At 31.9% G+C, this 23,044-nt stretch overlaps 7 protein-coding genes across 7 annotated transcripts; 3 read left to right on the top strand and 4 right to left on the bottom strand.

Annotated features, from left to right (window-relative positions):
* Nucleotides 1–205: 205 nt before the first annotated feature.
* LOC111429200 (Arginine methyltransferase 8) lies at nt 206–9,760 on the top strand. The gene is made up of 3 exons (XM_023065048.2): nt 206–348; nt 8,708–8,944; nt 8,995–9,760. Exons 1-3 carry the CDS (start codon nt 301–303, stop codon nt 9,757–9,759), a joined length of 1,050 nt encoding a protein of 349 aa, XP_022920816.2. The 5' UTR covers nt 206–300; the 3' UTR covers nt 9,760.
* Nucleotides 424–2,954, bottom strand: LOC111429202 (prostaglandin reductase 1-like). The gene is made up of 6 exons (XM_023065050.2): nt 2,796–2,954; nt 2,636–2,738; nt 2,399–2,581; nt 2,051–2,321; nt 836–947; nt 424–692 (listed from the first exon to the last, which is right to left on the bottom strand). The coding sequence occupies exons 1-6, from the start codon at nt 2,911–2,913 to the stop codon at nt 463–465; spliced, it is 1,017 nt and encodes a 338-aa protein (XP_022920818.1). The 5' UTR covers nt 2,914–2,954; the 3' UTR covers nt 424–462.
* Nucleotides 3,117–4,619, bottom strand: LOC111429201 (prostaglandin reductase 1-like). The gene is made up of 4 exons (XM_023065049.2): nt 4,400–4,619; nt 4,060–4,162; nt 3,819–4,001; nt 3,117–3,764 (listed from the first exon to the last, which is right to left on the bottom strand). The coding sequence occupies exons 1-4, from the start codon at nt 4,539–4,541 to the stop codon at nt 3,152–3,154; spliced, it is 1,041 nt and encodes a 346-aa protein (XP_022920817.1). The 5' UTR covers nt 4,542–4,619; the 3' UTR covers nt 3,117–3,151.
* On the bottom strand, nt 4,736–6,114 carry LOC139430559 (prostaglandin reductase 1-like). Its single transcript, XM_071197709.1, has 5 exons — nt 5,893–6,114; nt 5,738–5,843; nt 5,515–5,685; nt 5,190–5,460; nt 4,736–5,135 (listed from the first exon to the last, which is right to left on the bottom strand). Exons 1-5 carry the CDS (start codon nt 5,996–5,998, stop codon nt 4,800–4,802), a joined length of 990 nt encoding a protein of 329 aa, XP_071053810.1. The 5' UTR covers nt 5,999–6,114; the 3' UTR covers nt 4,736–4,799.
* On the bottom strand, nt 7,122–8,647 carry LOC111429203 (prostaglandin reductase 1-like). Its single transcript, XM_023065051.2, has 5 exons — nt 8,468–8,647; nt 8,315–8,417; nt 8,010–8,265; nt 7,671–7,959; nt 7,122–7,410 (listed from the first exon to the last, which is right to left on the bottom strand). The coding sequence occupies exons 1-5, from the start codon at nt 8,571–8,573 to the stop codon at nt 7,181–7,183; spliced, it is 984 nt and encodes a 327-aa protein (XP_022920819.1). The 5' UTR covers nt 8,574–8,647; the 3' UTR covers nt 7,122–7,180.
* An 894-nt stretch (nt 9,761–10,654) lies between the features above and the next one.
* LOC111429199 (Guanine nucleotide exchange factor subunit Rich) lies at nt 10,655–19,972 on the top strand. The gene is made up of 16 exons (XM_023065047.2): nt 10,655–10,908; nt 11,215–11,322; nt 11,380–11,532; nt 11,587–11,770; nt 15,059–15,192; nt 15,247–15,338; nt 15,392–15,842; nt 15,897–16,109; nt 16,161–17,054; nt 17,105–17,236; nt 17,289–17,528; nt 17,614–17,728; nt 17,790–18,063; nt 18,115–18,888; nt 19,121–19,309; nt 19,359–19,972. Exons 1-16 carry the CDS (start codon nt 10,768–10,770, stop codon nt 19,717–19,719), a joined length of 4,455 nt encoding a protein of 1,484 aa, XP_022920815.2. The 5' UTR covers nt 10,655–10,767; the 3' UTR covers nt 19,720–19,972.
* Nucleotides 19,973–20,806: 834 nt separating this feature from the next.
* LOC111429155 (protein lethal(2)essential for life-like) lies at nt 20,807–21,642 on the top strand. The gene is made up of 2 exons (XM_023064991.2): nt 20,807–20,949; nt 21,005–21,642. Exons 1-2 carry the CDS (start codon nt 20,815–20,817, stop codon nt 21,566–21,568), a joined length of 699 nt encoding a protein of 232 aa, XP_022920759.1. The 5' UTR covers nt 20,807–20,814; the 3' UTR covers nt 21,569–21,642.
* Nucleotides 21,643–23,044: the final 1,402 nt, after the last annotated feature.

Below are 23,044 nucleotides of genomic sequence, written 5' to 3'. Positions count from 1 at the left end.
GATGATTTCGATATGTAGTTTTATTTATTGAATTTAAAGTATTTACATTTATTTATCTATATTTATATTGAAAATACAAATTAAACAATTACCTAACTTTAAAGTTAATTAAAATTTTAATAAATGTAATTAATTGTTACTGAAATTATTAACAATTCTAAATCTAAACAATTATCAATCAGTTGCAGTGATTGCAGTTTTGGAGTCGCATGTAAAAGTTAAAGAAATCCTTTTAAATATTTTTAATAAGTGTTTTACAAGAAAAGCAATAAGAACCTCCAATTGATTTAAACGGAAAATATGGACACGATGGATTACGATTATTTCCAAAGTTACGAAGATTTAGAGGTGAGTTTGTTTTTATTTCAAAAAAATATTTGAGGTTATGTCGTGTGGATTCGGTTTAAAAATTTAAATCAAAAATTGTTTAAATGAATTTATTTTCAATTAAAAAACACATTTTTAAACTTTAACTATTGATTTTCCGAAATTACCACCGTTTAACATATTGATAAACGCCTTGGGCATATTTTCAAAACCATCAATTATTGTTTCTCTACACTTTAATTTCCCTTCTTTTATCCATTTCGCGTTTTGTTCAATACCCTCATTCCAACGATTCAACCATGTCTTCACTATAAAACCAGTGACAGTTAACTCATTAAAAACTATTGTTGGTTGTAAAATTGTTGCTAAAAAAAATTTAATTAAGAAAAACGAAGGCAATATACAGGTGGTGTGTTAATAGTTCTTAAATTTTTTATAATTAATTAATTTTTATTTATATTGTTATTACAAAATCAGTTGAGTGGTGTTAATTTAATGATTTATTTACCCTTTGGCATATCAGTTGCGTTGGAATTGTAGGAGGATATTGATCCACAGACTGCAATGCGTCCATACCTGTTCATGTGTTGCATTATCACGCTACTTATTTCACCTCCAACCTTAAAAATAAAATGCATCAACCGTACAAAATCATTAAAGCTATAAGAAATATTTGCACATATAAAATAATAAGTTTATACCATGAATATATTTGAGTTTTGTTGATAAAGGTAATTGTAAATACTATACATATAAACCTAAAATTGGCTAAGATGACTGAATCGGCTGAAAAACTTATCTCTCGCTCTAGATTACTTATACATAAACACAGGAATAAACAATAAGCAGGAATAAGGCTTAGTTGTATCTCTATTAGGCGAATAGATACTGCTTGTAGTGGACTACATATTGCTTGTAGAATACTGCAGGCAACAGACTCCAATAGTAGTATCTCTATTGAATGAGTATATACTGCTTGAAATAGACTACTTATTGCATGCAGAACACTACATACTGCTTCCAAAAAAATAAGACATTGCTAATAGAAGATCATCTACTGATTGCAGAAGACTAGATACTCCAAGCAGTGGACTCCAATAGTAGTATTTCTATTGGATGAGTAAATACTGCTTATAGTAGACTACTTATTGCTTCCAAAAGACTAGATACTGAGCTCTAAGGTTAGATTGACAAACGACCAGGGACTGTTTATAGAAGATTAGATACTGCAGTTTGCAACTACATATTGTACACATAAATCAACATGCTACCAATTGAAGACTAGACCCTCCTTATAAACACTGCAAATGACTCCAGAAATACATACAACCGCATTTTTTTGGCTTGCATGTAACTCCTTTGACAGAAGAACCATATTTCTTATTACATTATAATACTTAGATTTGCGTGCGAATCTAGAGTATGTATTTATACTTATATTTTTCGTTTAGTTTAGAGTGCTTTACAGTTCACGTTCAGTTTTTTCGCTTTACTGCAACACTACCTAAGTGTTTTGATTGATACGCTTAGATAAGACTTAAATTAGTGTAGTTTATGGAGGATCGTCACAATTATCAAGTTTCTCTCCTACCTATGATGAGGTGATTTACACGTGTAATGTTTATTGATATGTTACACCACGTAAGCCTTTCATGCAAAGAATCTCAAATATAAAATTGACTTTTGTGGTGGTATTTAATTTTAAAGATAAATTTTGAATTACATTATCAAAATAACAATCGATTCCCCTTGGTGCCGCTTTTGTCAGTTCACTCCGAATATTATCCAATTTATAATTAATAACATAATCAAATCCCAAGCTTTTTAACCAATTTAATTTCTCTTGATTTCCCGCTATTGCAATAACATAACATCCTTTCATTTTAGCGATTTGTCCCACGTGACTTCCGACGGCCCCCGCAGCACCACTTATCACAACCGTTTCACCAGATCTTGGTTTGCACAGCTCTAAGAAACCGAAATAAGCGGAATTTCTAGAAATTTTATATTTAATAAAAATATAAAATTTTTTTTAGTTATAATTCTTTTTTGATAATTATTATTACATTACCCTGTTCGACCTAATGCGCCTAAATATAAAGATAAAGAGATTTGTTCGTCTTTTTCAATTAAATAAGGTGGGTAAAGAGTAACGTCTTGAGCTGTTCCGTTGGAAATAAAGTGAGTTGTCCAACCAAATTGTCCTAATACGTAACTTCCGGTGGGGAAATTTTCATTTTTAGATTCAATTATTCTGGAACGGAAAGATTTTAGTTGTGATTTGAAATCGGTGAAACCTGTTATATACATTGCTACTTGACTTCCAATCATGGTTTCACCTAATCTTATTCTACTGCTATAAGCTCTCATATAAGGATCGATACTTAAATAAATAGCTTTAGCTAAAAATTCTGTAAATATTAAAAAAAAATTACTAATTTAATTTTTTTTTTAAATAGATATGTTACCTCCTTGTTGAAGATCAAGAATTACTTCTTCCACCAATTTAAAATCTTCTTCCTTCGGTATTCCATCAAAATTTCTAACAAAAATAAATTTTTTGCTCTTCATTTTATTTGAGGTCATTTCGCGAGGCCACCACTACGCGAATTGGATTACTGTCGTAGTAAATATTTGTTGATTACCACAAGCCGATAAAAGTAGTCTATCGATAAGGACGTGTTATTTTTAAACGTAGTTTACATAAGATACGTATTTAGTTAAGGATTGAAAAAACAGATTGTTGAGCGCTACATTCTTTCTCATTAAATTTAAATAAAATCCAAATATATTTTATATTTTTTTATTAATTAATTAAAATAGCTTAAACTTTAACAACAGCTTTGCCAATATTATCTCCACTTAAAATTCCGATCAAAGCTTTGGGCATATTTTCAAATCCCTTGGTAACTGTTTCCTTATAAACCAATTTCCCTTCTCTTAACCATTCTAGATTCTTATTAATTCCCTCCATCCAACGATTTTTCCAAGAACTCACCAAAAATCCTTTCACTTTCAATTCATTCATTATTATCGAGGGCTGAATAATAGTCGCTTTGGGTAAACTTCCGTAAGGTAAATTATAAGACGATATACAACCACAAACGGAAACTCTTCCGTATTTTTTCATATTTTGAATTACCAAACTACTTATTTCACCACCAACGTTATCAAAATACGAATCTATTCTTTCCGGGGCTAATTCTCTTAAACTTGTCATTAAATTTTCCGTTTTGTAATTAATGACCTCGTTAAATCCTATACTTCGAAGCCACTGAGCTTTCTCATCTGAACCCGTTAAACCGATTACTTTACAACCTTTTATTTTTGCAATTTGTCCAACATGACTTCCAACACCTCCAGCTGCTCCACTTATTACAACCGTATCCCCAGCTATTGGTTTACAAATTTCCATAAAACCAAAATATGCGCTATTTCTGCAAAATTAAGTGATTTGTATTAAATTTTTCTTATTTATAACTTTAATTTACCCTGTCATCCCTAAAATTCCTAAAAATAACGACAAAGGCATTCCTTCTGATTCTGGTACTAAATAAGGTGGTCTTCGCATTAACGCCCCCGGTTTACTATCGGCAACGGTTAAAGTCCTCCAGCCGAATTCACCAACTACGTGTTTTCCAACTGGAAAATTTGGATTTTTGGAATCTATAATCCTAAAAAAATTAAATGAAACAGTTAGAGTTGTGTTAAAAACACGTAGTAATTTTTTACTTAGCAACTTGTGAACCCATCATTGTTGAACCTATTGGTAATTTGTAGGTGTAAGCTCTCATGTAGGGATCGATACTTAAAAATTGGGCCTGAGCTAAATATTCTAGAATGATAAAAATATGTGATTCAGAAACATCTCATTCAGAAAAGGCCGAGAAGTGAGTTAAATAGTGCTATATGGAGTACAATCATAAAACAAATTTCTATAAAACCGACATAACCGGAAGATTCTAGTTTTAGTTTTGTTTCAAATTAAGTAGTAACCTAAGATCCTTAATTATTATCAATTTTTTTATATGATATATTTACTTTGCAGTTTTAAGAAGATATAAATAATTACCTCCATCCTTTAAAGGTGGAATATCTTCCTCGACGAGTTCAAAATTATCCTCTTTTGGCATCCCATCGAAAACTCTAGCATAAATAAATTTCTGTGCTTTTGATATTTTCACTTTGTTAACAATCGTTCGTAAAGGCATCATGGCTAAGTGACAACTATAAAAACTCGGCGACTTTCGAAACTGTCGCTCTCTCTATCACCGCAGAGTCTCAACAAATAGGTTGCCTCGGGCAAAGTGTATTTTTTGATGTAGATAACACGTGATAACTTCGAATATACCAAGTATAAATGAGATAATAAAAATTAAACCAATACGCATTATTTCTGTTTGTTTATTGTATTTATTTGATAGTTTAATTAAAATTTAATTATAAGCAAATAAATGAAATAATTTTGTTAGTTATATTTTGATGATTGTTTTTCCTAAATTTTCTCCGTTATAAACTGAGGTTAAAGCGGCCGGGTAATTTTCGAATCCGTCGATTATTGTCTCCCTAGTGCGCAATTTGCCATCTTCAAACCACTTCATCGCGGTTTTTGTCGAGTGTTCTAGTTTTTCGAGTTCCATTGGAGTTGAAAATCCGGTTATAGATAAGAGTTTCGTTGAAATCATTGGGTGTATTGAGGGTAGTTTAGGAACGAAATCGCTGTTATGACAACTTGTTGACCCACAAATTGCTATTCTACCTAGTTTACGCATATTTTCCATTATTTTATAACTCAATTCACCTCCAACCTATAAAATAATTCAGTTCGGTTTTTGTTATAATTAAAATAATTAATTTTTTACGTTATCAAAGAAGCAATCAATTCCTTTTGGGGCTAATTTTGCTAATTCTTTGCTAACATCGTCGGTGACATAATTAAGAACGTGATCGAATCCAAGTCCTTTTAACCATAGACACTTCTCTGATTTACTGGTTAAACCAATTACTTTACATCCTAAGATTTTACCAATTTGGCCAACTAAATGGCCTACTCCTCCAGCTGCTGATGTGATAACTATAACTTCATTTTCTTTTGGTTGGCAGTGTTGTGTTAAACCATAATAAGCAGTTGCACTAAAAATGATCTCAATTAATAAGGAAATGTCTGATTTTAGTGTAATAATTTACAAGGAATATCCAAACACAGCAAGATATTTATGTAAAGGATATTTTTCATCTATTAAACTAGTTGGAATGTTACTATAACTTGTTCCATCTGATATATTGTAAGTACTGCAAGGATAATACCCTCTAATATATCTTCCAACTGGATAATTAGAGCTTTTTGATTCAATTACCCTAAAAAATTATAAATAAATAATCATTTTCATAACAAATTGATTAAATTTACTTTGCAATTTGTAAAGCCCAAATAGTATCCCCAATATTTAATTTGCTAAGAGGTTTGTATCTTACAAAAAGATCGATACTAATGTATTTAGTTTCGAGGAGGAATTCTAAAAAAAAATTTTTTTCTGATACTTTAAGAAGTTAATAATTTCTTACCTCCTTCTTGTATTGGTGGTAACTCTTCTTCCAAAATAGCAAAATTACTGTTCTTAGGAACACCTAAAAAAGCCGTCGAATAAACGAATTTCTTCGATATAACCATTTTTGGCTTGCACTCGATTGAATTATTAAACGAAATAAACAACAAATTTACGAATTAATATTAATAACATCAAATTGTATAAAAAATGCAGACTATTGATAATGAGAATATTGCGCAAGCGAAACGCATTTATTATGGTCCATAACAAGGATGTTGTTGCTGAGTTAAATTTCTTAAAATAGACCGATTTATTTCATTAAAATAAATAATAAAAAAATTCTAAATAAGTATGAATAAAAGTGAAGTACAAGATTTTTATTGTATTAGAATTAATTATTCTTATAACAAAACCAGAAATTCGCAAGAATTAGAGGTCGCCGTGTCATTAAAGAGTTTTGAAGATCTATGCAAAAATGTCAAAAGTTTTGATGAAATCATCACTAAACTTTTGACCTGTGATCCAATGTATCAATATGATATCCAATCAATAATCCTGACAAGTAAAGTTTGCATCAGATTTGACTCCTATGTAAAATTTATTACAAAACTTGTGCTTCTGTTCAATATGTGAAAATAGATCTACCACAGCAATGTAGTGCCAATAAAGCCTTTATATTTCGTATTGAGGAAATCTGGAAACTTTTTAAAGATCATGAAAATGTACTCTGAAATACTTAGAAGTCCCTCAAAATCGTTAGAAAGTCCTACTGATGTATCCAGAATGTGCCACAATTTATTAAAAGCAGGTTTTCCGTTTTCTGTAATTTGTGCATAGGTGTTTTAGTGGAGATTAGTTAACATGAAACGAATCTAACCCTAGACTATTTTGGATGCTATGAATTGATCGCGTAGTTTTGGACGATCCTAGCAATCATCGCAAAGCGAGGAGAACGTTTTCTTCTGCTAATTTTATTTATTTTGTACGTAAGGCGTAACTAATCTTAAAAAAGAAACAATAGATTAATTTTGAGGTACACCAAAGCCTTTCAAATCTCTGTCTTTCAAAAGGCAGCGATTAACTGATAACAAACTTTTGTCAAAAAATATTTTGATATAAAAAGTTAAAAAAAAACATATTTATAAGTCAATCAAGAATTTTGTTTTTTTTTTTGATTGTTATTGAAAATAAATTTAATGAATTTATTTCATAAATACACTTTAGTATTTTTCCCATACATCACAATTTGTTTCAAAACAACATCTTTATTTTCATTAATGTTTATAAATGTTCATCTTTAATGTTTAAACTTTAATGATGGCCTTTCCGATATTATCCCCATTGAGAATACCAATTAATCCATTTAACATATTTTCAAAACCTTCGGTAACTGTTTCTTTCGTTTGGAGTTTTCCAGTTTTATAATAGCCCAATAACTCTTTGATCGCATCGGGCCATCTATGCAAAAGGGACGAAACATGAAAACCTTCCATTTTTAAACGCCCAAAAATCATATATCTTTGAATCGGAGTTGCTAAAATAAATTTTAAAATTATATTATATGTATTAATTTTTTGAATTATTTATTGTTGTAGTATTTTACGAGCCCATTTAAAGATAAATAAGATATAAATAACAAGATAGTGACCTTCAACCTATGTGATAACAAAATCGTTGAGGATCCAGTAATTTTTAGGAATGTTGCGTAATAAACATAAATAAATAATACGTATAACATTTTTTCGATTTAATTATTATGTTTACTTTTAGTATTAAATTAATTTTTTAATTTACCTTTTACGGGTTCTCCAATATCATTATAAGCCGAAATAGCGCCGCAAACAGCGATACGACCATCAGGATTCATTTGTGCAATAATCGTTGAAGCCATTTCTCCTCCAACATTATCAAAGTAACAATCCACACCATTTGGGGCTGCTTTTTTTAAGGCTTCACCTAAATTTGGTGTTTTTTTATAATTAATAACTTGATCAAAACCAATTTTTTTTAACCAATCAAGTTTTTCGTCGGTACCCGCAATTCCAACTACATTACAACCTTTTATTTTACCCAACTGGCCCACCTTCAAACATAAAACGTTTATTTTTAATTTTAAGTGGTGATGATTATTACTTGACTTCCAACGGCTCCTCCAGCACAAGTAACAACGATAGTTTCGCCTGATTGAGGTTTTAATATATCAAAAGTGCCGAAATAAGCTGTTACTCCTGGCATTCCAACGATTCCTAAGTAATAAGATAAAGGAATTGTTTCGTCTGGGATTAAAAAAACTCGTTGGGTTCCGTCGTAAATTGAATGAGTCCTCCAACCAAAATATGCCATAACATGCTTTCCAACTGGGTATTGAGGATTTTTAGATTCAATTATTCTGTAAATAAAATGTTTTTATCTAAATTGATTCTTTTAATTGAATTTACTTTGCAACTTGTCCCCCTTCTAATTGTTGACCAAGAGTGTAACTATTAGAGTATGCTCTCATATAAGGATCAACACTAAGATACACAGCTTCTGCTAAAAATTCTATTCAAAAAGCATTAATATAATTCTTAAAATAAAACAAAGTTAATTACCTCCTTCTTTAATTTCCGGTAAATTCTCCTCAACAATTTGGACATTATCCGCTGTGGGCATCCCCACAAACGGTTTAACATAAATAAATTTTTTCGCAACAACCATTTTATTAAACGTGTTAAACGCACTCCGGTACCCGACCAACTAACTGATAATTTCCAACACGTTCGAGTTTTATCTAACAATTACATTTACAAAAAAATCGATGATTAAATCTTGTGACTTTTCAATTATTTTAGATACACAAATTAATGTTGACTGACTCAGCCAGAAATCGAGCATATAAACAAGCGATTGAAGATAACCGTGAGGAATTTCGAGGAAAAATTGTGTTGGATGTTGGTGCTGGAACAGGAATTTTATCGGTGTTTGTCGCCCAAGCTGGAGCAGCGAAAGTTTACGCTGTTGAAGCTAGCGACGTTTATAAAATAGCGGAAGAGGTTGTTAAAGAGAATAATTTTCAGAATGTAATTGAGGTGAGAAAAAAATATGTTTAATCCCAAATATTTATTTTTGAATATTTTAGGTAATCCATACTCGTATTGAAAATCTTCAATTACCCGAAAATGAAAAAGTGGATGTAATAATCTCAGAATGGATGGGATTTTATTTACTTCACGAAGGAATGTTGGATTCCGTAATATACGCAAGAGATAATTTCTTAAAACCAAACGGGTTATTATTTCCCGAATCGGCCACGATTTATTCCGCACCCTGCAGTGTCCCAAACATGTACGATGCTTGGGAAGACGTCGAAGGAGTTTCAATGAAAAGTTTTTCAACTAAACTACGCGCACAAGCCTCCCAAAAGCCCGATACATCGATAGTAAAACCCGACCAAATCCTTGGCGACCCCGAAGTTGTGCTTTGGATTGATTTGAGAGAAGTAACGATCGAAGATTTAGATTGCATTAAAGCTCAACATATCGCCGTTGCGAATAAAGAAGGACGATACCAAGGAATTTGTATTTGGTTTACATGTATGTTTCCATCATCTTCCACCGAACCGGTTATTTTATCCACCGATCCAGACGAAATACCAACTCATTGGAAACAAACAACCGTTGTTCTTCCTTCTGAAGCTTTGGTCGAAAAATCCGAACCGATGGCTTATGAATTATTATTAGTTCGATCAACTAGCAATGAAAGACATTATACAATTGAAGTAGTTATGTTGGATCCTGAAGAGGTTGAACACCCAGAATATTGTTCATGCCATATGACAAAGTGTATTTTAGTTAGAGCTATGTTAGAAAAATATGAAAACGAAAAGAACGAAATGGAACAGTAAATCTCGAATAAACAAAATGATTTGAATGTGATTTTAAAATTTGAAATGGCATAAGACCAATTAGTAATAGATGACAATCATGATGAGTTCTATTCTAATTACGATTAATAAAACAATATTGTATTAATTATAAGCAATAAAACGACACGATATTTACGCGTCGACTGCCATATCTACTATATGAATAAACTTCATAAGGGAACACACACTTTTTAAGTCGACAATATAATAAGGATTTATTGGATATTATCGTTACCAAACTTAATGGTGAGTAGAGTTATTTTTTGTATGATGCACTTTTATATAGTAGAAAATTAAAATAAATAAAAGATCAATATAAAGATATTTTATTTAATAACCATTATAATAACATAATTTTCTCCTTTCATTGTTAAACGGCGCTAAAAATCCACACAAAAATTAAATTTAATTTTATAAATTACTTTAGAATTTCGAGAAATTTCAAAACAATATTGCTTATTAAATATCTACTAATTATTACACAAGATAGTTTCTATATAATTGAAATATTGTAGTAAATTGTTATATTATATATACTACGTTGTAATCTCCAACATAATACCACTATAAATTATCCTACAATTACTCTCACGCTCTACTTTACTCAACCCAACTATCACATCGCCTCATTTCCTCATTTTATACTCAAATATCATAGAAAACACAAACTTATTCTGTTACACGTTTTCGATAAACAACTTTCTAACGGTATAAAACTTGTTCATCTAATTAATACAACGTTCGATTTAAGTGTAAAAGGTCAAGAATATCCGGTAAGCGTTTTATAATCTATCCTTTCGAAATTGAATTAAATAAGTGTCATTTTGAACCTAAATTACAGATTTCTAACTTATCCCATTTTCGATCCGTCACAGTGACAGTCCAAGATGAGCGACGCGTAGCTGTCAAACGGAGTTCAATCTGTTTTTATTTTGAAAATGCGCCAACAATCCTTTAAATTTTCACGTGCGTGATAAATCAAAGGAGATGTATTTTCCGATCGGTTGGCCGAAGGTGTTCAAGATACCCGAATTGGGTACGGCGCGAATTAAGCAGGTCACTTGCAACAGGGATCGGGTTTTATTCGCTATTTTAACCGACGATTCTGTTGCTGTTTGGTTTTGCAAGGTTGGTGATTTAAAAATTAAATGCTAAATCGTTTTGACGTTTTAAAAACGGGATTTATACGGTTATTTTTTAATTTCGGTGCTGTTTAGAAAGTTTTTAATTCATTCTAATTGCATTGAATTGTTGTGATAAGGCGAAAATACTCGCTTGAGTTATTGAGGAAGTGAAATGATCTAATTTAATAACCATTCACCTGAATTCTTTAATCATGTTACTTCCTTATCATCCATTTAAAAAGGATTAATAAAACGAGGTTTAATTAATGTTTTAATTTCTAATAATCAATTTATTTTTTTTTAATTCCAGCCTTGTGTGCCAATTATTTATCATAAGCGTTCCTTAGAATCATTAGAAAAATATGGTCGCAATGAAATTATTGAATGGAAACCAGATTCATCTATGTTGGTTATTGCGGTATAACAAATTATTTTATTACACCTCCATTTGATTATTAAGAATGAATTTTTTTAGACATCAGAGGGGCATTTATTGTTTTATAATTTAACTATTACACAAGAACAAAAAGGGCTTTACATTCAAACAGATTCACCCCATGCAAATTTTCGAAGAGATAGCGCTGAGTTATTCATAAAAGAAACAATACCACCTTTAAAATTATCATTGGTAAGAAAATTTTAAGTTAATAATTATTTGTTATAATAAATTGTATTGTAATAGGCGGAAAGTGTGTTTGTATGGGATGGGAGAATAACGAGTATGGTTTGTATAACCTTAACAGAATTAATGGTAGCAACTACAAAAGGACATGTATTGAGGTATAAATGGGATGGAACCCAAAATAGGGATTATAATTTAGATTTAAGACGTATTCCGTTTTGTATTAATCAACAAGTTTCTAAAGGTAAATATGAATTTATTAATCACAATTTATTTTGCTTATCATTTAATTAGGGTATGTAATCATTAATATCAATTGTGTATCACTATAATAATTACACTTCAGTGACATAGTTTAATATCGAAATCACAGATTGTGATGAAGTGTTTATCTAAATTGGTACTTGTTGATAAAAAGTTTAATAATATTCTTCTCTATCTAATTTTATATATTAATCTGGAATGAATTTCATGGATAGAACTTTGACTGTGTAGGAATGTATCAACAACCTTAGGCTTTGCCAAAAGTCAAAACCCTGTAGTTATCAACCAATCCCTCTGATGATCGGGTTGGCACCCATTTTTTAGTGTAAATATGAAAGTTTGTTTATGCAAAGGACAGATGTCCACAGTGGCAGCTTTAAGATAGGGCCGGTGGGGGCGATCGCCCAGAGGGCACCAGAATCACGAATAATTCGTAAAAATAAACGGAAACCAACAATAAATGCAATACTTTGATATAGGGCTTAAATTTTCTTTTTGAAATGCTCCAATTTTTTGCTATTTTCTTCTGTAGTTCAGTTAAGTTTCACTATCCAGGTTTTACATCAGTTATTTTAAGCTGAAATTAGATTAAAAACTGAATTTTAATTAATTTGTAAGGAAAATTCATGATGGAAATTTGTGCTTCAGCGTCTGATGCAAATTATATTTAACTGAAAATAATCTGTCTTTCAGAGGATCTTCTGATAAATTATTTACCTCATATAATTTGAAATTTCTAAGGCTTCTACAATTATTGGCAAGGTTTGACCCAGTCATGAATGAGCATGTCAAATTAGCCCATTATTGTGGCAAAAATATACAAAATGAATTGGTAGAATTAATAAGAATTAAAAAACAAGGGCTTACAAAAGAGAATTACTGGCCTTAATTCGTTAGCTTTCTTTGTACCATGTGGATGTCACAATTATAATTTTGTTTTTTAATTTTTATTCGGAATCTTGCAAAAAATATTTACTTTATTTGCAGTATCAGTAAATAAATAGAAAATTTTAAGGGAGCATCTGAAAATCTACACCCTTAAAAAATAAAGCAAAATAAAGAACAGCTGTTGAATCATTGTTCTGCACTGGAAAAAAAACTAACATTCAACTCTAAATCGGATATTAATGGAGACTTATTGTGTGACGAAATCTTAAGTCTGCAACAGACTACCCTTACCGAGGTTTTGAATTTGATCAAAAAACACTCACTTTAAGAGTTGTTTCCTAACACCTGGATAACTCTGCCTATTCTGCTAGCAATACCAGTAACAATTACAACTAGAGAATGCAGTTTTTCCAAAATTAATAAAATTAAAATTAATAAAGACTTACTTGTGATCAACAATATCGCTAACAAGACGTAACTAGTCTCGCTATGTTATCTATCGAAATGAAATTGCAGAAAATCTTGATTACTCTACTTTAATTAAATAATTTTCCCATGGGAAAAGCTAGAAAAGTAAAATTTTGTTTACTGGTAATCATATCGCTATTTATTGATGTTTAAATTTAATAAAAAATTACCAAATAATTCACATATTTTAGTTTCCATTCTTTGATATCAAAAATTTGAATCGTTGGTATATTTTTTTTCGTTTGTATAAAAACTGTGTTTGGAATAAAAACTTTAAATAAGTTTTTCATTCGTGTATTTATTGATAGTAGTGTTAGAAGTAGTATATATTGATCGCAAAGAAAAGTCAAGTACAACAGTAAGAAATAAAGGGCGCCAAAAAATATCTTGAACGCTGATAAAAACGATTAGCTGATAAATGCTGGGTTTGCTGGGATAGTTAGCAAATATCCGGCGTTGGCCGGATATTAAAAACCTATTACTTAGTACTCCACCATTCACAGGAATTAGTATCTCTTTTAGGTTTTGGACACTACAGATAATAATCAAGTTCAACTCCAATAGGACTTTTTTCATTGAATACAACTTTATGTATCATTACCAACCTCATTGTAGCAATCTCAATACGATATATAAAATCTCTTGTTGCAGTTTCGTCTAGTTTTCTTCTCTTCGCTTGTAAATCATCATCACATTCATTACTAACAGAACTGTCGCTGTTATCACTTTGGATTATTAATTAAAGTATCCTCTTTTTAACACGTTCAGTGCCACTGACTCCGCTAGGAGCCAGTCGGCTATCGTACCATATGCCATCGACTCCACGCGGAGCCGACTACCTTGAGAGTTGTCAGCGAACGTGTTAATGCAACAAGCCGTTTTGAAAAATCACTTTCAGTTCTTGAGAAATACATTTTTGAAACAAACGACAATTTTTTCAAATTTTGTAATTTTCCAAAAATCCAAAATCCAGTTCTTGGAATATGAGTATGAAAATTTCCCAAAGTGTTAATAAAAGTGTCTTCTTTCCAATGAACCAACCCGTTTTGAAAAATAGCTTTTAGTTTTTGAGAAAACAATATTTGAAGTTTTGCTAAATTTTCGATCTTGCAATTTTCATCGATAATTTTCAAAATTCGCTATAAAATTAATTTTTTGAAGGGTCCTTGTGGAAATATCACCAATTATTAATTAAAGTATCCTCTTTTTAATGCAAGAAGCGGTTTTGAAAAATCACTCTCAGTTCTTGAGAAATATATTTTTGAAACGAACAACAATTTTTTCGAATTTTGTAATTTTCGCCGATTAAGTTTTGAAAATTCGTATAAAATCCAGTTCCTGGAATATGACTATGAAAATTTCCCAAAGTGTTAATGAAAGTGTCTTCTTTCCAATGAACCAACCCGTTTTGAAAAATAGTTTTTATTTCTTGAAGGATCCTTATAGAAATATCGCGAATTATTAATTAATGTATCCTCTTTTTAAAGTTGCTTCGTTAGTTAAATCAGCATCAAAAAAGTTCATTTTGTATTTTGGATCCAAATAAGTTGACATATCTTATCAGCTTTCTTATTAATTTCATTTTTATTCAAATATCGCAATAATGTGGCCGAATATCCGGTATCCGGCTTTTTTCAAAATCACTATCCATTCCATCACTAGAGTGAACCATATCAGTATACACAAATGTGTTAACGATGCTGGTTGGAGAATAATCGAACGGACTGCTATTTTATCAAACGTAAAATTTGTACTTTTGCGGTTGTCAACAGTTTTTCAATATTTATCAACATAAAGGATTTGTTCCCCCAAACACAAACCTCACTTCTGCAACATTCAAACATTAAATGACACTTTGTCCGCATACCATTAATGTAACACCATTTATTTAAGGCATTACGATTATTTTTAGCTGTGCCAATCGTAGAAGAAAATACCTTCATCATAGATATTGAATACTCTCCATTAATCGGCGGATTTGCAATCGTTTTAAACGATGGTCGAGCAGCATTCTTAACAGCATCATCTTTAAAATTTGACCCCAACGTAAGAATTTACATAATTTAATTATTATTAATTAATTATACAATTATTTTTCAGCAAGTTCAAGGAATTTGGGCTCAAGGTATCGAAGACGCAACCTGCGCCACAGTTAACCATAAATATCGATTAATAACTTTTGGCAGAGCAAAGTAATTATTTAAATCTAACTTTATTATTAATTTCATTTTTTTAATAATTTTAGTTCTGAATGTATTGTTTATTATGTTGATGAAACAACTGGTGGATTAGGTGTTTCGCATCAATGTGTATTAGGAAGTAAAGATTATCCGGGTTGTCCGGGCGCCGTAAAAACGATTAAATGGACGCCGGATGGTTGCGCTTTAGTTGCCGCGTGGGGTCATGGTGGAATCGCGATGTGGTCGACATTTGGAGCTTTGTTAACGTGTTCTTTAGGTTGGGATTACGGTTTAAACGTTGACTTAAAAAATGGAAATCCGCTTCATGTTATTTCAATGGAATTCGCAACTGAAGGGTACCAATTATGGATGGTTCATAAAGAAAATAATTTAAGTGGTAATGAAAAAAGTCGTGATGATAACGGTAATAATGATCAATGTGAAGATAACTCTTATGGAAGTAGTATGATTCAATTGGATTTTGTTAAAAGTGCTTTAACGATAAATCCTTGTATGGTGTGTGAATTAAATCAATTTTTTATTTTCAAAATTAATTTATTTATTTATTAGAGCCAACAAAGTAATTTGTATCTTCAAGGGGAAGATAAATTATACGTGAATTCCGCTGATACGTTAATTAAAATATTTTCTGACCGTTCTTGCAAAGAGGAAAGTGTTTTTGGGGAATCACCAAGTTTAAATTCAAGTAGTTTGTCTGAAGGTAGACAATGGTTAGTTGTACCTGTTCCGTCCACATATTCTGCGACAAATTGGCCTATTAGAGTAAATAAACTCCAAATTACTAAAATTTATTACTTATCCATTAATTTCTAGTATTCAGCAATTGATAATTCCGGCCAAAATTTAGGTATAGCAGGTCGAGCTGGAATAGCTCATTATTCAATGCAAACTCGCCGTTGGAAACTATTCGGGAACGAAACTCAAGAAAAAGATTTTATCGTATCGGGAGGATTGCTTTGGTGGCGCGATTATCTCGTTATGGGTTGTTATAGCATTTTAGATAACAGCGAAGAACTCCGTTTTTATTCGAAAGACTGCAAATTAGATAACAAATTTGCGAAAATCGTAAAAGTAAATTCACCCATTCTGATAATAAATAACCTTCAAGATCAACTAATCACGTTCGATGGAGACGCTTTAGTCACCATTTGGGACTTGAACTACACCAATTCTTCCGGCAATATTGATGTTACAAAATCGCAAATTGTCGATATTTCTTCGTTGTGTGTATATCCAGCTTGTATAGTTTCCGTAACTTTAACAACGTTTCGTACTGAAACTGGACGGAATCAAAATTCGAATTCAGAGAGTATTGTGTTTAATATTAGTGGGAGATTACTTATGGTGCAATTGGAAGCTAACAATGGTGATAGATTTACGTGTTCTATGCCTACGGTATTAGCTGGATATGTTGAAAGCGTTTGGGTACCTGGGAAAAAGAAATTGGATAAAGCCCATCTAACTGAAGCTTTATGGTTATTTTGTGGGGTGTACGGAATGCGAGTTTGGTTACCAATTTGTCCTAGGGATGGAGATAAATCCCACACTTTTATGTCTAAACGGATTATGTTACCGTTTCAATTAAAGATTTATCCTTTAGCGATTTTATTTGAGGATGTTATTATTTTGGGTGCGGAAAATGATACCGTTTTATATGCCACGGATAATTCTCCGTTTTCGTTACCTTTTAGTGTTTTACAACGAACGGTGAGTTCTTCAATGATTAATAACTTCTTATTGTTATTAATTTGTTTTAGAGTCAAGTTTATTTGCATCAAATATTAAGGCAATTAATTCGGAGAAATTTGGGTTACCACGCATGGGAAATTGCAAGAAGTTGTACTAATTTGCCTTATTTTCCGCATTCATTAGAATTATTATTACATGAAGTACGTTATTTTTTCAATTTGTGACTTTTTTAATGTTTTTATTTTTGTATAGGTTTTAGAAGAAGAAGCAACTAGTAAAGAACCGATTCCTGATGCTCAACTTCCCAGCGTAATCGAATTCATAATGGAATTTCCGGTGTACCTTCAAACTGTAGTTCAATGCGCGCGAAAAACCGAAATAGCTCTTTGGCCATATTTGTTTTCTGTCGCTGGTAAACCAAAAGATCTGTTCCAAGACTGCATGGCGAAAGGGCAATTGGATACTGCAGCTTCATACCTTATAATCCTCCAGGTAAAGTAGTTTGAAATTATTTTTGTAGTGCTTATTTTTGTAGTAAAAAACGCAAACAGTATGAAAGCCTTTTCGCTTGTTGCAGAACTTAGAGACGTCTTCTGTTAGTAGACAGCACGCGACGCTGCTCTTAGATACCGCTTTAGTACAATCGAAATGGGAACTAGCCAAGGATTTGGTTAGATTTTTACGTGCGATAGGTAAAGTTAAAATTTTTTAATTAGTAGATAAAATAATATTAATTATTTGTGTTTTTTAAAGATCCAAATGATGTTGAATCCCCAAGAACATCGTTTATTCTAACGAATAAATTGGGGATGACCCCACAAACACCACCAGTTAGTCCAAACGCAGAAGACATTTCTTTAGTACTTGGAAACGTGCAGAGAATGAGGAGTTATAGCACGACAATTAGTCCAAAAACTCCTGATGCTAAATTGGGAACTAGTGCACCTGCTAATTCCATCTTGGAATCGCCTATTATTGCTAGGAAGAAATCGGTTCCTTTAAATACATCTGCAAAAAATGAAAATAAGTAATAATTAAACGCAAATATTTTAATTAAATTAACATCAAAATATTTTAGAGAACCTAATACTACAACAGCAGAAGAATTTTTTATTGATGTAATACTTCAACGCCACGCGCGAAGACTTCTTAGTGCACATCGTCTCGCTGACTTAGGTTATTTCGCCGCTCATTTAGATTTTCATCTCGTAGCTTGGTTGGGGAAAGAGCGTGACCGTGCTGCTCAAGTAAACGACTCCGTAACAGCTTTAAAACAACTCCACGATGATTTCAACTGGCCGTACCCAGCCGTTTTATTAGATAACGATCCCTTCAAATACCAATCCCCTCCTTTAAGCCCAATAACAAGCATCGACGAGAAAATAAAAGAAATCCAAACAGATAATGGAACCAAAAGTCACATTGGTGATAGTGGTTACACAAGCTTTCCAGGAGTACCACCTTCAGGAATAATAAACCCTTTAAGTACTTTAGAATTATCGAGTCAAATAGCGGAAACGGAAATCGGCGAAACCGATATCGAAAGTCAAGCGGATACGTTTTATAAGGACCAAAAATTTAATGATATATTCGAGAAAAAAATGGTTTTATACGATGATAAGGTGCAAACCAGAAAGCCGTCCGTAATTGGTAGTTTTAAGTTATTAGAAACGCAAATTAGCGCGAATATTTTGGACGAGTCCGCAATGAGTATCACTTCGAGTGTTTGGGGAGATGAAAAGGAGTTGGGGCAGTGTTCAGCGGAAAATTGGGAGATGCCTTCGTCCCAACTTTTAGAACAATTATCGTCTGGAGGGAATAAAGGATCACCTAGGGCGGAAGTACAATTAAGGTAAGAATAAATAATTTGATATTAAGGATTTTAAATTTCTAGTGTTTGATTATTTTATAATACACAAAATTAGTCGTTTTATTATAATCATCTTTTTAGTTACTTTTCTGTTAAGCACATTTAATTTTGTTTTGTTTTAAATCGGTTTTGCTTTTTACAAAATATACACCAAGCTCCCAATGTTGAAATAATCAGCTTATAACGTAGGATATTGAGAAATATTTTTTTCTAGATATTTGTTACAATTATTCTTGGAAGCTGGTTGTTTAGAATGGTCCTTATTGATTTCTGTTTTACTCCGCGATGCAATGGCAGTGGTACGAACGGTAAACGCAGCAAAATCACCTGATCAAACAATCGAATCTGTGGCTCGCCTAAAACAGGGTTTACAAATACTTTATTTTTGGACAAATAAAGAATGGTAAATTAAATCTTAAGAAACAAAAATTATTACTCTATATATTTTTTAGCCTAGGTTACCAAACGTTCATGTTAGCAATTCACAATCAACTTTCCGTCCTCTCAACCATTCTGGCCACAAAAATTCAACATCAACAAATTTTAGAACACCAACAAGCCGTTTCTGTTACGTTAAGTAAAGTATCGGCGGCCAGTGAGGGTGGAAAACGTACTCGTAAGGTCAGCTCGACCATTGAAACGTCTAGTCAAACGTCGAACAAAGACAAAAGGTCCAGCGTAAGTAGTAGTTTAGCTACGAAAGAACGGCTTAGCGAGGTTTCGAGTTCAGGTGGTCTAAATGTAAAACAGAGTGTTGATAAAATCGTTGCGGGTAGTGATAATTCCGCTAGTTCCACCTGTGTTATCTCATAAATGATAATGAAAAGAAAGATACAAAAAAGAAATGATATGAAAGTTCATAAATATATTTTAAATAATTTATTTTGTAAGTATACAAGACATTTTTTTTGAGATAGTATTTTGTATTGTTAAGGCAATCGTTGAAAAAAGAAATAAGCAACAGATGCAATAATAGTTATAATTCGTTTTTATGATTTATATGGATCTGTTATGACTTTTTTTACTTATTTAAATTATTTTCAAATTAAAAATAACATATCACGTTTTGCTGCTTTAATTCTACTATGTTCAATTTGGCTTCTGGGTTGACAAAAGTGCCTTCAAAGCTTTTTATGTTCCTCTCTTGCTCAAAATGAATTTTTGAAAAAGAAGAAGCAAAATGTATCCCTGTATACGTATTTTTATTATAGCTCATAATTCTTTTTCTTATTTATTGTAATTCTGATAATCAACTGTGCCAATTACTGCTTAAAGCAAAAAAGAAACTGTCGACCACATTCCTATATAAAACAATAGAACTAAAATGTTTATATTCTTTTTATTGCTAATAACAATTAATTTCCCCTATTCTGCAGATATTAATTGTTAAAGAATTAAGTAAAATACTCTTAAGAAAATTTATACCTTCTTTTAATAAAGAAAAAAAATACAGGTTTTTATCTGCAATAAAAAAACGAAACGTCATGGTGAAATTCGTCAATTTTTTACAAAACAATACTGTTAAATACTAATTGTAGGTGTAGTTCCAATGATTATTGCTACTATTAACAATTAATAGGAACTGTAAGCGATAGATTAATCGTGTAATAATACTCTTTGAATGTATAAATTTGTAATTTGTTAATTGTTTAGTTAGTAAAATTTGTTATCGTCTATATTGCGAAATAGAATCTACATGATTTAATATTGCTTTTCTTTTAATACCTATAAAAGGAAAAATTAGTCAAACTTGTTTGTAGCTCAATTCGATCGAGTTTCTATTTTTACCCAAAAATTGAAAAAGGACAGCCCAACAATCCCAACGGCTTTCCCGCATTTTCTTTCTCTGCCCAACGAGAAAAGATATTTTTGGAACTTAGACTCAAATACTGACATCATCGCATATTCATGCGTTCTAGACGAATCGCGAATCAACTCTCCAACGTATATAAAACCAAAAATCTCCGAAACGGTTTCAGTTTCAAATCGAAAACGCAACAAAATCAAACAAATTTTCATTTTTTCAAGATAAATTTGAACAAGGTAAAAAGAATAATAAAGTTTTAATTTGGTGTCTTATATAAAAATTTTGTATTAGATGTCTTTAGTACCAATGCTTTTCCGTGACTGGTGGGATGATTTCGAAATCAACCGTCCATCTCGTTTATTAGACCAACAATTCGGTCTTGGTTTAAGACGAGACGACCTTTTAAACTCTTTGAGTTTAAGAACTTCAAGATATCTTCGCCCATGGACCACAAACACCACCCTCACTCGTCAAGATTCCGGATCAACGATCGCAAACGAAAAAGATAAATTCCAAGTCATCTTAGACGTCCAACAATTCGCACCCGGCGAAATAACCGTTAAAACCAACAACAACAGCATCGTGGTCGAAGGAAAACACGAAGAAAAACAAGACGAACACGGTTATATTTCTAGGCATTTCGTCAGGCGTTATATTTTACCTTGCGAATTTGAGATAAACGACGTCGTGTCCAGTTTGAGTTCTGATGGAATTTTAACCGTTACAGCACCTAAGAAGGGCGTTAAGGTGGTTTCTGGAGAAAGGATTGTGCCTATAACGCAAACTGGTCCTGCAAAACCTACAGTTACACCTGTCGTTGAAAGCCCACAACCTAAAATTGAACATCCTGCTTAAACATACTGAAGAAAACTTTTATTTATTGTACTTTTTCAACACTTTATTTATTTTAATAAAACTGTATTAATCTATTTTATGTTTTAATTAAAAAGTTCCATTTCATTCAGAACAAATCAAAATTGCTTGTTTTGTAACTTTTAAGACGTTTATGTTTACTTATTGAAGAGAATTATTGGTTTCTTACGACGAAACATGACTTAAGACAAGTTTAAATAGTAATTTAATATATGCTCAGACAGATCGTGGAAAAATCTATAAAATACAACAAAACAGCAAACATGTGTTTTATAGATTTTGACCGCGTAGCACATCCAGGCATTGTGAGACTCCTCAACAAGAAAAATGTGCACCCAGATAAAAAAACTTTATAGTTGAGTTAAATACGGACAATTGGACCCAAATACAACTGGAAGGCAGAAAGACACGAAGTATACCTATGCAGACAGAAATAAGACAAGGCGATAGCTTAAGCCCTACCCTTTTCAATCTGACTATGGGCGAAAATAACTGAAGTAAAGAAAGTTGGAAAGGGATACACATTGGACTAAAGATAATCTGCTACGCAAACGATGCCGTGTTGATCTCAGAGGACAACTCACAGAGAATGCTCTTTCAATTTGAAAAAACAGCTACCAAGTATCACATGACAATATCGGTAGCAAAGTTTAAAGCACTATTCATATCGAAAGAGTCGAGAAGATGCAAACTGGCGTCATCATCTCTGCGTCAGCATCACAAGTAGTATAGACCTCTCAGAGAACCAAAGCAGCCTTAATTCATGAAATTCATCATCCCAGCCACGTCTCTAGATTATAGAGTACAAGGCAAAGGCCTTAAAAAGAGGAAGAAGAAATTATATATTGTTATTCTAACAAATCGCATTTCATATTTCCGTAGTATTTAGTTAATTTAGTAAATAATTTAATATTAGATATTTTTAAATAAACATCTTGTAAGAAATTCGAACCTAAAGTGCTGACGATAAATTAGTGTTTAGTCTAGATGTGAGGAGAGAGCGCGGGTAAAGAATAAAAGCTCGGGGATTTTGGAATTTCGGGGAGAACGTTTTTAGTTAGGTGACGGGTTGGACCGAAAAAAAAGACAAAGTTTTTGGTGTTGGGTGCGATTTGGTTGATGTAGAAGTGAAGTATAATTTACTGCCACTTTCAAGGCAGAGTGTCGATCCATGTTTTTGGGTAAAACCCCGTTTCTTCTTTTGATAGATCATAAGTTATGACTTTATGCGTCATAAGTCATAACAGTATTGTCTTTGTTTCTAAATATACATATATCTATAAACAAGGCTATTATATTCATTTTTGTTTTTAATTATTTATTTATATGTTCATTAAGTTGCAACAATATCAAAACTTAGTACCTTTATTTTTTTTAAATTGGTACTACAATTACCAACCTCCATTAAAACAACTTATTTGAAGTTATATCGGAAAAATAATTAATATTTTCCAATGA

The sequence above is a fragment of the Onthophagus taurus genome, chromosome 7, assembly GCF_036711975.1.
Source record: "Onthophagus taurus isolate NC chromosome 7, IU_Otau_3.0, whole genome shotgun sequence".
NCBI lineage: Eukaryota > Metazoa > Arthropoda > Insecta > Coleoptera > Scarabaeidae > Onthophagus > Onthophagus taurus.
The sequence above is the reverse complement of the archived record's forward strand: the minus strand, read 5'-3'. Positions and strand labels throughout refer to the sequence as shown.